Source organism: Salmo salar, chromosome 03 (assembly GCF_965601325.2).
Source record: "Salmo salar chromosome 03, fSalSal1, whole genome shotgun sequence".
NCBI classification, from domain to species: domain Eukaryota; kingdom Metazoa; phylum Chordata; class Actinopteri; order Salmoniformes; family Salmonidae; genus Salmo; species Salmo salar.
In genome coordinates, this window is record NC_138293.1 from 41,103,865 (window position 1) to 41,118,193 (window position 14,329).

At 43.6% G+C, this 14,329-nt stretch overlaps 1 protein-coding gene across 1 annotated transcript in view; it reads right to left on the bottom strand.

The window, feature by feature from the left end:
* The window catches only part of LOC106599981 (potassium/sodium hyperpolarization-activated cyclic nucleotide-gated channel 1-like), a 74,575-nt gene that overhangs the window by 43,501 nt on the left and 16,745 nt on the right, over positions 1 to 14,329 (bottom strand). Inside the window, exon 3 of the mRNA XM_014191309.3 lies at positions 11,648 to 11,809. Coding sequence (XP_014046784.2) covers positions 11,648 to 11,809 — 162 coding nt within the window. The remainder of the gene's footprint in view (positions 1 to 11,647; positions 11,810 to 14,329) is intronic.

The following is a 14,329-nucleotide window of genomic DNA, read 5'->3' on the forward strand; positions in this document are numbered from 1 at the left end:
TGAAAATAAGAATTTGTTCTTAACTGACTTGCCTAATTAAATAAAGATAAAATAAATACAAAATTACGACTGGTCTACCAACGTAATTCGCCCGAGTGGTTTCAACAGGCTCCTCCATCGCGACGTCCCCTGAAGGCCCATCTGCTAGCCTGCTATCTGCGGCCCACTAGTCTAGAGCATATCGGACTGTTAGCTGAAGAGGATCATCAGCCAATTTCTTGGGCTTCAATACCTATTTTGCCAGTTGGCCTGGACCCTTTTACTGCCTACACGGAGCCCTGCCGATCCAACACGACTGGTCTGCCGACGTAACCGTCCGAGGGGGCTACAACAGACTTCTTCCGTCGTGACGTCCCCCTAAGGCCCTTCTGCTAGCCTGCAAGCCAAGGTCCGCTAGCAGTCTGAATTGGCGTGTCTCCAGCTCGCAGATACCCACTGGTCCTTATGATCACTCGGCTACACATGCCTCTCCCTAATGTCAATATGCCTTGTCCATTGCTGTTTTGGTTTGTGATTGTCTTATTTCACTGTAGAGCCTCCAGCCCTGCTCAATATGCCTTAGCTAGACCTTTTGTTTCACCTCCCACACATGTGGTGAGCTCACCTGGTCTAAATGATGATTCAAGAGACAAAACATATCTCATCGTCACTCAATGCCTAGATTTACCTCCACTGAATTCACATCCTAGCATACCCTTGTCTGTACATTATGCCTTGACTCTATTCTTCTGTGCCCAGAAACCTGCTCCTTTTACTCTCTGTTCCGAACGCACTAGACAACCAGTTCTTATAGCCTTTAGCCGTACCCTTATCCTACTCCTCCTCTGTTCCTCTGGTGATATAGAGGTTAATCCAGGCCCTGCAGCACCTAACTCCACTCCCATTCCCCAGGCGCTCTCATTTCTTGACTTCTGTAACCGTAAAAGCCTTGGTTTCATGCATGTTAACATTAGAAGCCTCCTCCCTAAGTTTGTTTTATTCACTGCTTTAGCACACTCTGATAACTTGGATGTCCTAGCCGTGTCTGAATCCTGGCTTAGGAAGGCCACCAAAAATCCTGAAATTTCCATCCCTAACTATAACATTTCCCGACAAGATAGAACTGCCAAAGGGGGCGGAGTTGCAATCTACTGCAGAGATAGCCTGCAGAGTTCTGTCATACTATCCAGGTCTGTGCCCAAACAATTTGAGCTTCTACTTCTAAAAATCCACCTTTCCAGAAACAAGTCTCTCACCATTGCCGCTTGTTATAGACCACCTTCTGCCCCCAGCTGTGCCCTGGACACCATATGTGAATTGATTGCCCCCATCTATCTTCAGAGCTCGTACTGTTAGGTGACCTAAACTGGGACATGCTTAATAACACCCCGGCCGTCCTACAATCTAAGCTAGATGCCCTCAATCTCACACAAATTATCAATGAACCTACCAGGTACAACCCCAAATCCGCAAACACGGGCACCCTCACAGATATCATACTGACCAACCTGCCCTCTAAATACACCTCTGCTGTCTTCAACCAGGATTTCAGCAATAACTGCCTCATTGCCTGCATCTGTAATGGGTCTGCGGTCAAATGACCACTCCTCATCACTGTCAAACGCTCCCTAAAATATTTCAGCGAGCAGGCCTTTCTAATCGACCTGGCCTTGGTATCCTGGAAGGATATTGACCTCATTCCGTCAGTATAGGATGCCTGGTTATTCTTTAAAAGTGTTTTCCTCACCAGCTTAAATCAGCATGCCCCATTCAAGAAATGTTGAACCAGGAACAGATATAGCCCGTGGTTCCCTCCAGACCTGACTGCCCTTGACCAGCACAAAAACATCCTGTGGCGCACAGCATTAACATCAAATAGCCCCCGTGATATGCAACTTTTCAGGGAAGTTAGGAACCAATATACACAGGCAGTTAGGAAAGCAAAGGCTAGCTTTTTCAAACAGCAATTTGCATCCTGTAGCACAAACTCCAAAAAGTTCTGGGACACTGTAAAGTCCATGGAGAATAAGAGCATCTTCTCCCAGCTGCCCACTGCACTGAGGCTAGGAAACACTGTCACCACCGAAAAATCCACGATAATTGATCATTTCAATAAGCATTTTTCTACGGCTGGCCATGCTTTCCACCTGGCTACCCCTACTTCGGTCAACAGCCCTGCAACCCCCACAGTAACTTGCCCAAACCTCCCCCATTTCTCCTTCACCCAAATCCAGATAGCTGATGTTCTGAAAGAGTTGCAAAATCTGGACCCCTACAAATTGGAAAGCTGCTGCGGTCATCCCCCTCTTCAAAGGGGGAGACACTCTAGACCCAAACTGTTACAGACCGATATCTATCCTACCCTGCCTTGCCTTTCTAAGGTCTTCGAAAGCCAAGTTAACAAACAGATCCCCCGACCATTTCGAATCCCACCGTACCTTCTCCAGTATGCAATCTGGTTTCCGAGCTGGTCATGGCTGCACCTCAGCCACGCTCAAGGTCCTAAACGATATCATAACCGCCACCGATAAAAGACAATACTGCGCAGCCGTATTCATCGACCTGGCCAAGGCTTTTGACTCTGTCAATTATAGCATTCTTATCGGCAGACTCAACAGCCTTGGTTATTCAAATGACTGCCTCGACTGGTTCACCAACTACTTCTCAGACAGATTTCAGTGTGTCAAATTGGAGGCCCTGTTGTCCTGTTGTCAATTCTCTCAAGACTCTTTTCTCTGTATACATCAATGATGTCGCTCTTGCTGCTGGTGATTCTCTGATCCACCTCTACGCAGACGACACCATTCTGTATACTTCTGGCCCTTCTTTGGACACTGTCTTAACCTGTTGGGGATCTGATCCCAGTATTGGGATTTATTGTCAAGAGAAATTCAAAACTGCAAGAATCTAATAATTTCAATTTCTCAAACAATCAACTATTTTTCACCATTTGAAAGATAAACATCTCCTAAATCCAACCACATTGTCCGATTTCAAAGAGGCTTTACGGCGAAAGCATAAAGTAAGGTTATGTTAGGAGAGTACATTGAAAATAGCTGTGTGTAATGTTTTGTCAATTCAAAGACAGGCGTCACCAAAAGCAGATAACCAGCTAAAATTATGCACTAACCTTTGACAATCTTCCTCAGATGACACTCCTAGGACATTATGTTATACAATACATGCATTTTTTGTTCCATCAAGTTCATATTTATATCCAAAAAACAGCATTTTACAGTAGCGGTGAAATTCAGAATTTCTTTCCCCTCAAATGCTTCCGGTGAATCAACGTTACAATTTACAAAATAACTATTCGAAAACATTGGTAAATTATAATATTGTCATTCAAAGAATTATAGTTTAACATTTCGTAAATGCTACTGCATTGCCAGATTTCAAAATAACTTTACTGGGAAATCACACTTTGCAATAAACGGGGTGCTGTGCTAAGAACAATAGGCTAGGATATACAGGTTAGCACCATCTTGTAACCATCTAATATCAATAATACTATTGTCAATAATCCCTTACCTTTGATTATCTTCATCCATTGGCACTTCCAGGAATCCCAGGTCCACAACACATGTGGTTTCTTTCGACAAAGTTCATAATTTATGTCCAAATAACTCCAAGTTGTTCCATGTTGTTAGCGCTTCGGTAGGCTACTCAAAAGTAGGGCGGGGGGGGGAAAGTCCCGACGAAAAGTTTCAAAAAAAATCTATTTACGTTTGTTCAAACATGTCAAACGTTGTTTAGCATCAATCTTTAGGGCCATTTTTAACGTCAAACATCAGTAATGTTCCAACCCGACCTCTCCTGTGTCTTGAAAAACGTTTTTGAAAAATGTCTCGCCTCACAAGAATGCGCAGGTGCGTGCAATAATGAAGTGACGACATCCCAGGGACGTCAACTTCTCTTCCTTGTCATCCGGGCTCTGTTCATCATAGACGCTTCAAACAACTTTATAAAGATCGTTGACATCTAGTGGAAGCCGTAGGAAGTGCGAAATGAATCCTTTGTCACTGTGTGATCTATTAGCAATGACTCGAAAAATAGTACAGCCACAAAATTCTAATTTCCTGGTTGTATTTTTCTCAGGTTTTTGCCTGCCGTATGAGTTTTGTTATACTTACAGACACCATTCAAACAGTTGTAGAAATTTCAGAGTGTTTTCTATCCAAATATGTTAATAATATGCATATCCTAGCTTCTGAGTTGGTGTAGGAGGCAGTTAAAAATGGGCACTTATTTTTTTCAAAATTCTCAATACTGCCCCCTAGACTGTCTTAACTAACCTCCAGACGAGCTTCAATGCCATACAACTCTCCTTCCGTGGCCTCCAACTGCTCTTAAATGCAAGTAAAACTAAATGCATGCTCTTCAACCGATCACTGCCCGCACTTGCCCGCATGTCCAGCATCACTACTCTGGACGGTTCTGAATATGTGGACAATTACAAATACCTAGGTGTCTGGTTAGACTGTAAACTCTCCTTTCAGACTCACATTAAGCACCTCCAATCCAAAATTAAATCTAGAATCGGCTTCCTATTTCGCAACAAAGCATCCTTCACTTATGCTGCCAAACACCAAAGCCCCATATACTACCCACCACTGCGACCTGTATGGTCTCGTTGGCTGGCCCTTGCTTCATATTCTTCGCCAAACTCACCGGCTCCAGGTCATCTATATGTCTTTGCTGGGTAAAGCCCCTACCTTATCTCAGCTCACTGGTCACCATAGCAGCACCCACACGTAGCACACGCTCCAGCAGGTATATTTCACTGGTCATCCCCAAAGCCTATTCCTACCTTTGGCCGCCTTTCCTTCCAGTTCTCTGCTACCAATGACTGGAACGAATTGCAAAAATCACTAAAGCTGGAGACTCATATCTCCCTCACTAACTTTAAACATCAGCTGTCAGAGCATCTCACAGATCATTGCACCTGTACATAGCCCATCTGTAAATAGCCCATCCAACTACCTCATCCCCATACTGTTATTTATTTTTTTGCTCCTTTGCACCCCAGTATCTCTACTTGCACATTCATCTTCTGCACATCTATCACTCCAGTGTTAAATTGCTAAATTGTAATTACTTTCCCTAATCTTACCTAATTTGCACACACTGTATATAGATTTGTTCTATTGTGTTATTGACTGTACATTTGTTTATCCAATGTGTAACTCTGTGTTGTTTGTATCGCACTGCTTTGCTTTATCTTGGCCAGGTCTCAGTTGTAAATGAGAACTTGTTCTCAACTGGCCTACCTGGTTAAATAAAGGTGAAATACACTGCTCAAAAAAATAAAGGGAACACTTAAACAACACAATGTAACTCCAAGTCAATCACACTTCTGTGAAATCAAACTGTCCACTTAGGAAGCAACAATGATTGACAATAAATGTCACATGCTGTTGTGCAAATGGAATAGACAACAGGTGGAAATTATAGTCAATTAGCAAGACACCCCAATAAAGGAGTGGTTCTGCAGGTGGTGACCACAGACCACTTCTCAGTTCCTATGCTTCCTGGCTGATGTTTTGGTCACTTTTGAATGCTGGCGGTGCTTTCACTCTAGTGGTAGCATGAGACGGAGTCTACAACCCACACAAGTGGCTCAGGTAGTGCAGCTTATCCAGGATGGCACATCAATGCGAGCTGTGGCAAGAAGGTTTGCTGTGTCTGTCAGCGTAGTGTCCAGAGCATGGAGGCGCTACCAGGAGACAGGCCAGTACATCAGGAGACGTGGAGGAGGCCGTAGGAGGGCAACCACCCAGCAGCTGGACCGCTACCTCCGCCTTTGTGCAAGGAGGAGCAGGAGAAGCACTGCCAGAGCCCTGCAAAATGACCTCCAGCAGGCCACAAATGTGCATGTGTCTGCTCAAATGGTCAGAAACAGACTCCATGAGGGTGGTATGAGGGCCCGACGTCCACAGGTGGGGGTTGTGCTTACAGCCCAACACCGTGCAGGACGTTTGGCATTTGCCAGAGAACACCAAGATTGGCAAAATCGCCACTGGCGCCCTGTGCTCTTCACAGATGAAAGCAGGTTCACACTGAGCACGTGACAGACGTGACAGAGTCTGGAGACGCCGTGGAGAACGTTCTGCTGCCTGCAACATCCTCCAGCATGACCGGTTTGGCGGTGGGACAGTCATGGTGTAGGGTGGCATTTCTTTGGGGGGCCGCACAGCCCTCCGTGTGCTCGCCAGAGGTAGCCTGACTGCCATTAGGTACCGAGATGAGATCCTCAGACCCCTTGTGAGACCATATGCTGGTACGGTTGGCCCTGGGTTCCTCCTAATGCAAGACAATGCTAGCCCTCATGTGGCTGGAGTGTGTCAGCAGTTCCTGCAAGAGGAAGGCATTGATGCTATGGACTGGCCCGCCCGTTCCCCAGACCTGAATCCAATTGAGCACACCTGGGACATCATGTCTCGCTCCATCCACCAACGCCACGTTGCACCACAGACTGTCCAGGAGTTGGCGGATGCTTTAGTCCAGGTCTGGGAGGAGATCCCTCAGGAGACCATCCGCCACCTCATCAGGAGCATGCCCAGGCGTTGTAGGGAGGTCATACAGGCACGTGGAGGCCACACACACTACTGAGCCTCATTTTGACATGTTTTAAGGACATTACATCAAAGTTGGATCAGCCTGTAGTGTGGTTTTCCACTTTAATTTTGAGTGTGACTCCAAATCCAGACCTCCATGGGTTGATAAATTGGATTTCCATTGATTATTTTTGTGTGATTTTGTTGTCAGCACATTCAACTATGTAAAGAAAAAAGTATTTAATAAGATTATTTCTTTCATTCAGATCTAGGATGTGTTGTTTAAGTGTTCCCTTTATTTTTTTGAGCAATATATATATATATATATATATATATATATATATATATATATATATATATTAAAACAGTCAACCTCACCGCAAAGGAACTGGGTCATAACCAACACAGGCAAACACAATAACACAGAACACAGAGATGTATGTTTGCTTTGCGCTGGCACATTCTCATATATTTTCCCTTTCTCAGAACAAAAAGGGGGCCAGGGCTTTGCTTGGCCGTGATAGGCATGTAAAGAGAGAGAGACAATGAGAGACAATCAACTCGTGTAGTTGGGGAGCGATAAACTGAGCAAATATCAGCAGATATATAGTACAGCACGTTATGAAGCCGACATCTCAGCCCTGTTTGCAGCCGCAGGCTCTATTACACTAGCTTGACTGAATTTATAGTGACCAGCCACAGACAGAGACAGCCAGGCCATCTCTCTCTCTCTTTCTGCCCCCCCCCCCCCCCCATGCCGCATCGCTCTCGCTCCATCAATACCACTGGGAGGAGAACACAACACTAAGATATTTGTTTAATCTGTGAGCAGAAGGCCAGACATCCTCTTTTCCGAGACTATTCATTCCCAGCACCAGAGGAACAGTGGCATCCTTTTTTATCTATCTCTGCCATGATGATGATGGGGTCTGTAGTGTGGGAGTCTGGATCCGTTTGTATGGCTTCAGTCTTTTCTCATAAAACCTTTTTTGGAAGGGAAACAGCAGCTCTGATGGACGTGTCTAATAGGGTTACTTGGGTTCCACAGAGGAGCAGTACAGTAGATAAGGCCAGAGAGACGCTATTATTATAACATGGAACTACTGAACTCCACATGCAATGTGGTAGAAGCTTAGCTAACCTTTCTCTGTATATGATTAATTTGCTTGCCCATATGCCCTTTATCATATACATAGTCTATACAACATCTACAGAGGTGTTTGTTCCCATGTTGCTGTTAGTTTCAATATGTCGTTTTCTGGCAAACCCTAGTTCTCCATATGTTAGAAACAATTGGCTTGTGGTACAGCAGGGCTAGGGGAACAAGCTGCAGCTGAGCACGGTTCCCTTAATGAGGATGTGGCAGCCCTCTAATTGACACCCTTAAGATTTAAAGGTGTGCAGCGCTCATTTTGGGGGGAAAGCACACGAGGTATTGCTAGGACCGATATGATTAGCAGAGTTTAAGCTTTTGGCTAGTCCTGTTGACTTTGTTTAGTTTTCTATATTTAAAATCTGACCCTGTAGAGCTCTGAAAGAGCCAGGATTTAATAAGCCTTTTCTTATAAAAGCCTCTTTGTTTGCACTGCGCTCCTGTCTCCTGTGCCTTTACATTTAAGTCATTGCCTATGCCCGACCTCCTAGAACAGCGTTTTCCAGACCCCAAGGGGTGAACATTTACTTTTTTGCCCTAGTACTACACAACTGATTCAAAAAACTAAACATGCCACCTTTGCGGTCCCGAGGACAGAGTTTGGGAAACGCTGCCCTAGACAGTGTAAAACCCCTTGCGCTGTCACATAGCCACAATACACCCCCTGCTGTACATTCAGGAACATATGACTTTGGTGGGATTATTCACACACTCAAAATCCAGACCAGCTAATGGGGCTAGATATGATCTCTTCCTTTGTCTCGCCTCTCTCTCAGACAGTGACAACAAACTCATTATGTCTAATTCCTTCACTGATTTCAAATTACTATTATTTCCACTCGGTACGTGTTGGGGGTCTGATCACAGTTAATTATGTAGCGTTGGATACGGGCTCTGAAACTCTAAATTCACTTTAGCCCACCCTGATACTGCATACTAGTCCAATCCCACTGGGCACAGACATCAGCTCAATATCTAGTTTTGATTTAAATTTGGTTGAGTTGCTATTCAACGTGAAATAAAGAAATCTCACCATCATTGGATTTAGGTAAAAAATATGGAATGCCCTTATGTTTTCTTTTTGCAAATCCAATCAGTTTTCCACATTGATTCAATGTCATCACATAGATTTTGGGGGTTGAAATTATGTGGAAACAACGTTTATTCAACAATTTTTTTCCGGGTGGGATAGACTAGTTATTGTATATGCAGTAACGTACAGAGGGAAGTGGTGGCAGGTGTTACTTTAAATTGGAGGACGGGCTCATTGTAATGGCTGGTATGGAATAAATGGAAAGGTATCAAACATATGGTTTCCATGTGTTTGATACCTTTCCATTAATCCATTCCAGCCATTATGAGCCTTCCTCCATTCACCAGTCTCCTGTGGCAGAGAATGACGTCTCAAGGAAGCAGTTTTTCTAAAGGTACACAAGAGCCTCTGTATATCTTGGCCAGTCATTTCAGTTAAGCACATCTGTTCTTTACGGTAGTGTTTAATCAACACCAATATTTACAGTTCTGAAAGCCTGACTGTCTGTTTTCTGCTGTTGCCGCTATCATTATCCATTTAGCTCCTTCACTCCTGTGACGCATGGCTCTTCTCTCTGCTGAGGAAAAACAAACTCTCTCTCACTGTTAATCTACAATCCCTCCCAACATAGAATTAAAATTGATAGAAAGGACTAGAATTGATCAGCGTTCCCTGGTGGTTGTAACATCCGTCTATTTCAAATGTTCAAGAATCAATGCTTAATTGCCAAGGTAATTGCTATTGTTCTCCTATGGGGACAGCCAAAGAACCCTTTTAGGTTCTAGATTGTGTATTTTGGAATTCTACGGCTCTATGATTGAATTATTAGCCTTATGTGACATCATCCATTCAACAAAGAAGGGAACAGGCAGTTTATACTCTTCAAAAGGGTTACAACCCGCCCTCCCTTGCCCCCGTCCGCCTCACCTCGCCCTCCATGAGTTACTGCCTGTGTGCCCTCCTGTCACCTCCACTGGCCTGTACTTTAGCGTGTGTAGGTCTAGTAGTGATGATGGATGTCCTGGCTGCTACACAGTGTATAATATTACGAGTAGCCAGCCACTCAATAGGAGGGAGGTCTCAGGTGGCCTCGGGAACACTGCATCCTGCCAACCTGGACCGCTCGCTAAAGAGTGACAGCCCTCTGGAGAGATCCTGGCCTTGGTTATACTAGGTGGGGGAAGGAGGAGGAGGAAGTCAACGGCCTGCCAGAGCTAGGCTAGCTGTCAGGGTGGGAGAGAGTATCATGTGGGAGTGTATACAGTATACAAGACAGTCCTCAGGACCCCTAGTTGTCTATCATAGAAGGGTAAACTCTGAGTTTTTGCTTTGAGGTGGCCAGTCAGAATGCCTGTGTTGGGTTGTCATATGAATGACATTAAGTATCTGTCAGAGAAGGTTATGGAGGTTTATTACAATCTGACATCACAATTATGGGAACTGACAATAACGCTCCTGACAGGTGGGATGTGATGTTCTGAACCTTTCGTTAGAGAGAGTGTCCTGGCCGATCCACATGATCCTCACTGTTCTCATCACATTCTCAGACAAGCCTTTCTCAAACAAGCCTTTCAGATTATTATGGTTACCTGATCAATCAACTGATCAACTAATATCTATTCTGGTCACTTGACCCCTCACCTGAACCCTGCAATACTTCACAAGGTTGTAAGATTGGGAAGCAGAGCCAAAGTCATAATCACCTTTCTCAATCAACTGACCTGATTTTAAACATCAAACAGATGAAAACACAGCACAGATAACAGTCTAGCATAACTCAATCGAACATCACAAACCAAGAGGGATTTGTTCCTTCACAACTTGGATGAAAAGAAAACACTTGTTTTCTCTTCTCATTGCTTAAGGCCCACCAGGGGATTCATTTGATGGGGTATTAGTTCTGTACGTTGATAAAAAGGAACACACTTCAACATCTTCCCTGCAGGAAAAATTTTAACTAACAGAAAATGTACGAGATTTACAGGCCCAATGACGGCAAAGGAACAGAACCCAATCCGTTTAAAACCCCATTTAGAGCTGTGCCTCGTGGCTAGGGCCTGGGAGACAGGGCAGTTTTCCATGGGCCTGTAAAATGCTGGGCTGACGGATGGACCTACACTCTTGGAAAAAAAGGTTCTATTTAACCTAAAATGGTTCTTTGGCTGTCCCCATAGGAGAACCCTTTTGTTTCCAGGTAGAAACCTTTTGGGTTCCATGTAAATCCCTTTCCACAGAGGGTTCTACATGCAACCCAAAAGAGTTCTACTTGGAACCATAAAGGGTTCTACCTGGAACCAAAACGGGTTCTCCTATGGGGACAGCCAAAGAACCCCTTTGGAAACCTTTTTTCCGAGAGTGTATAAACAGTGGGCTTTTATCTCTCAGAGAAGAGAGACAGGAACAAAGGAGCCAGCTGCCCGGACACATTCCCATTTCACCCCTTTAATCTTTCCTGTCATCGCCCCACCCCGGTGAGAGAACGAGAGGGCTTTCCCTCGCTTGTCCTTAGATGGCTCTGCTGGCTGTGTCTGGCTCACTGGCTGACTGTTCTAACAGGAGACAGTTCAAACAACCATCAATAGAACTACTCATTGGATTGATTTCTAGTTAAAACACATTGATGTGTTTTCCCAATAAGCCTTCATTAGGAAGCTTTCATCAAGAGCAATTAGATGAAGGTCTTTTGGGCAATTGATAAATCAACAAGAGTATCTGTATTAAAGCAAGCGTTGAGCCTATCTTATGAAATGCCTCTGTGGTTACTAAATACCACTGATATGTGCATTGTGTAAGTGTGGGAGACTATTCTGATTGTTTATGAATAAGAACTGATTAATGAATGGCTTATGACTGATGTTTCCTATTGCCTCTCTACTCATTGGTTTAACTTATGAATGTAAACGATGTCATGAATCAAACACATACCACCATCTTGTTGAGGGAGACCCAGCAGTCTGAGGGGAAGTCCTGCAGCATTGGAACCAGGAACTGTAGACAGCCATCCCAGTGACACAGCAGCAGCATCATACCAATCAGGTTGAAGATACGCATCACCGCACTGGCCAGGTCATAGGTCATATGGAAGATCTGAAACAGAGATAGAGAGACAGAGAATTAGTTCAAGCGGAGAGAAAGCATGAGAGAGAGAGAGAGAGAGAGAGTGTATGTGTGTGTGTATGTGTGCCTGTGCAAGAGAGAGAGAAGCAGAGAGAGAAAGAGAGAGAGTGAGAGAGAAAGAAAGCGAGAGACAGAATCACAGTCACGGAATTCTGTTTCATTTGAGATTTCCTGTTTAAAACCTTTTTTTCAATTTTCACCGAAAATGACATACCCAAATCTAACTGCCTGTAGCTCAGGACCTGAAGTAAGGATATGCATATTCTTGATACCATTTGAAAGGAAACACTTTGTGGAAATGTGAAATTAATATAGGAGAATATAGCATATTAGATCTGGTATAAGATAATACAAAGAACAAAATAAAGAAAAATGTATACCATCATCTTTGAAATGCAAGAGAAAGGCCATAATGTATTATTCCAGCGCAATTTAGGCGCAATTTAGGTTTTGGCCACTAGATGGCAACAGTGTATGCGCAACGTTTTAGACTGATCCAATGAGGCATTGCATTTATGTTCAAAATCTTGTATCAAGACTGCCCAAATGTTCCTAATTGGTTTATTAATAACTTTAAGTTCATAACTGTGCACTCTCCTCAAACAATAGTCTTTCACTGTATTAGCTACTGTAAATTGGACAGGGCAGTTAGATTAACAAGAATTTAAGCTTTCTGACAATATCAGGTATGTCTATGTCCTGGGAAATGTTCTTGTTACTTACAACCTCATGCTAATCACATTAGCACTCATTAGCTCAAATGTCCCGTGGTTGGGACACCGATCTGTAGAGATCCTTAAGAGTTTTTAATGCAAAATTCTAGTGATCAAGATGACAAGTCCTAGAAGCAGGATTAAATGAGAAGACTCCAGTCAGCAGTACCATGTTGCCTGCTATACCGTTGGACCATACCAAGCATGATTAATGAGAGAGGAAAGACAGCTCCCTATCAGACACAGCAGGAACATTTATTACAGTCAGGTACAACACATCAATCAGAGATGTAACACACATGACAGGAGTCTCTCACTCACTACCACACAAACACATACCAGTACACAAATCTGTAGGCACAGACACACACACACACACACACTCTCTCTCTCTGTGTGTGATGGACAGGAAACCATCAGGATTCCTGATACGTCATCTCACTTATCAAACATCTTCAGTCACAAGGTTGTCACTTTAGCCAACCAATGATCATTATTTTCACTTAAGCCCTCCATCTATTAGTACGTTGGTGTGATGGCTGAAATCATGGGGTGACCAGCTAAAATCTGTCTATGCTTCTCTAAGCCCAACTAGACAAAATTCACCAAAACATATACATCTGTATTTCTGCACAAGAAACCAAACTGACCACAAGGACAATCACCTTTCAATGACCCCTGAGGAAGTATTAAGAAAATACAAGATGGAAAACGAAATGCAGTTTAGTCAGAGTACGGTGCATTGCTAACTCAGTCACTGACTGATGACTTTGTCCTCATACAGTATCTCTGCAAGGGCTGTGATTGGACATGAATCACCAGTTGATATTTCAAAATGCCACTTTAACCTTTCAGGCCTTGTGACAGTTGATTTCTAATATGAGCTGGAAACTGACAAAATACTGCACTTCATCACATCTATTTATAAAGAGTCCAACTGCTGCTTAGAGGTCAACTCGTGATTAGTGACATGTTAACCAGCTGAGGAGGAGAGGGTCAGACACACTGTTAGATTAATTATTAATTTTGTTCTTAAAGGGGTACAAACACTTTTCTGCTAAATGACTTAAATGTAATGTAAATGTAAACACTTGTCACTGGGGTGGTACCCTGTTAGGTCATCCTTTGTACCTTTAGATATTGTAACGAGTGCGCTGAGAGTCAGGAAGCAAGAGTGAGTGTTTTAATAAATAAACACAACATAATACAAAACAAGAACCACAAACAACACACAGACATGAAACAGAAACAGAAACAATGATGCCTGGGGAAGGAACCAAAGGTAGTGACATATATAGGGAAGGTTATCATGGAAGTGATGGAGTCCAGGTGAGTCTGATGACGCACAGGTGCGCGTAATGATGGTGACAGGTGTGCGCCATAATGAGCAGCCTGGTGACCTAGAGGTCGGAGAGGGAGCTCATGTTTTTTTTCAATCCTGTGGCCTTCACCAAATGAGTCCCTAGGCAAATGTTATTATTAAAACTAAACTCTTTATAAGGCCTTATTTTGAGGCCTACTTTTACCATGATACAGTGGCCTGAAACTCATAGTTTACAAGCAGGGTTGCAAAATTCCGGTAACTTTTCCCAAATTCCCAGATTTTCCAGAAATCCTGTTAGAAGGATACTGGATTTCTTGATTATTCCTTCATATTTCCAGAAATCTTACAACTGGGATTTCTGGAAAACCTGGGAATATTGGGAAAGTTACCAGGATTTTGCAACCCTACCTGCAAGTCACGTTATACTGGCATGCAAACTGATGTGCAATTCCT